This window comes from Symsagittifera roscoffensis, unplaced genomic scaffold (genome assembly GCF_963678635.1).
Source record: "Symsagittifera roscoffensis unplaced genomic scaffold, txSymRosc1.1 SCAFFOLD_1206, whole genome shotgun sequence".
In the NCBI taxonomy this organism is placed as follows: Eukaryota; Metazoa; Xenacoelomorpha; order Acoela; family Convolutidae; genus Symsagittifera; species Symsagittifera roscoffensis.
In genome coordinates, this window is record NW_026971673.1 from 1 (window position 1) to 1,000 (window position 1,000).

At 46.2% G+C, this 1,000-nt stretch overlaps 1 protein-coding gene across 1 annotated transcript; it reads right to left on the reverse strand.

Moving 5' to 3' along the window:
• Positions 1–32: 32 nt before the first annotated feature.
• On the reverse strand, positions 33–916 carry LOC134856642 (innexin-10-like; the record flags this gene model as incomplete). Its single annotated transcript, XM_063872921.1, is given in 2 exon segments — positions 33–596; positions 757–916. Coding segments are annotated over 2 exon segments (668 nt in total), but the record flags the coding sequence as incomplete, so codon positions are not given.
• Positions 917–1,000: the final 84 nt, after the last annotated feature.

A 1,000-nucleotide genomic window follows, 5' to 3' on the forward strand; every position in this document is an offset into this window, starting at 1 on the left:
GGGGTTCAATCGTTGACTTACATTTGAGGTATGTTTTGATGAACTTTCGAATCAGCTTTTTCTCTTCAGTCCGCGAGAACTTGGCTCTATCGGCCATCTGCAGGTGCTTTTTAATGTAGTCATTTCCAGTGAAACTGCACCCCGAAACCCATCGCACGAAGTTGTACACCGTGAGAATGAAGACGAGAACTAACCAATACCAAACGACCAGGAAAACTATCTCGTTGAAAAGATTGATGGGTAAAACACAGTGCATTTGGTACTCCAGTTTCCGCTCGACCAGGCGTCGCGGAACGTCGCACCAAGTGACTCGCGGGAAAATCTGCGACGAAGGGAACTGTTCGGTTCCGTATCCATTCGACAAAAACGACTGCAACACTTCGATTCCATAAAAGGAATATCCCGGTCCGAGCCAGCGAGTGAGGATGAAAAATTGCATCATGAGGTTGAAAATGTAGAACAGTTTGATGGTGGGGTAAGTGTAGGTGAGGAAGTTTCCGTACTGGCGGCTGATCGAGAACACGATGCGACCCGAGAGACACCCGGCGATTCGGTTGAGCCACGTAGGCCGATATTCTTTCTGAAGCTGCAGGTACCTGAAATTCAAGTTCAACTTCAAGGTCACCATCTAACTGATGGTATCCTTGATTTCCAACTCAAATCTATCAAATTAGATAATGTTAGACAATTTTTCCCGTATCGGATGCGAAAATTATCATTTTTTTTGGAAAAGTATTCGTTTTTTTTGCCAATGACCTGTCAATATGTCTGGCCAGTCGGGCGACAGTGGACTTCCACTCATTCTGGTCGATGATGGTCTCGAAGCGGGACGCGAACTCCACCACCCGCTCGAAGTCCATCCCTGAGGACCGGTACGCCGTCTGCCATAGGAAGTTGGGCACCAGAAACAGCAGGGCTGAAACAGTAGATTTTATGAAAAATAAAGATCTCAGTGGGATTTAAAAAGGCCGGAAAACAAAATAAGAGCATTGCTGGTTTC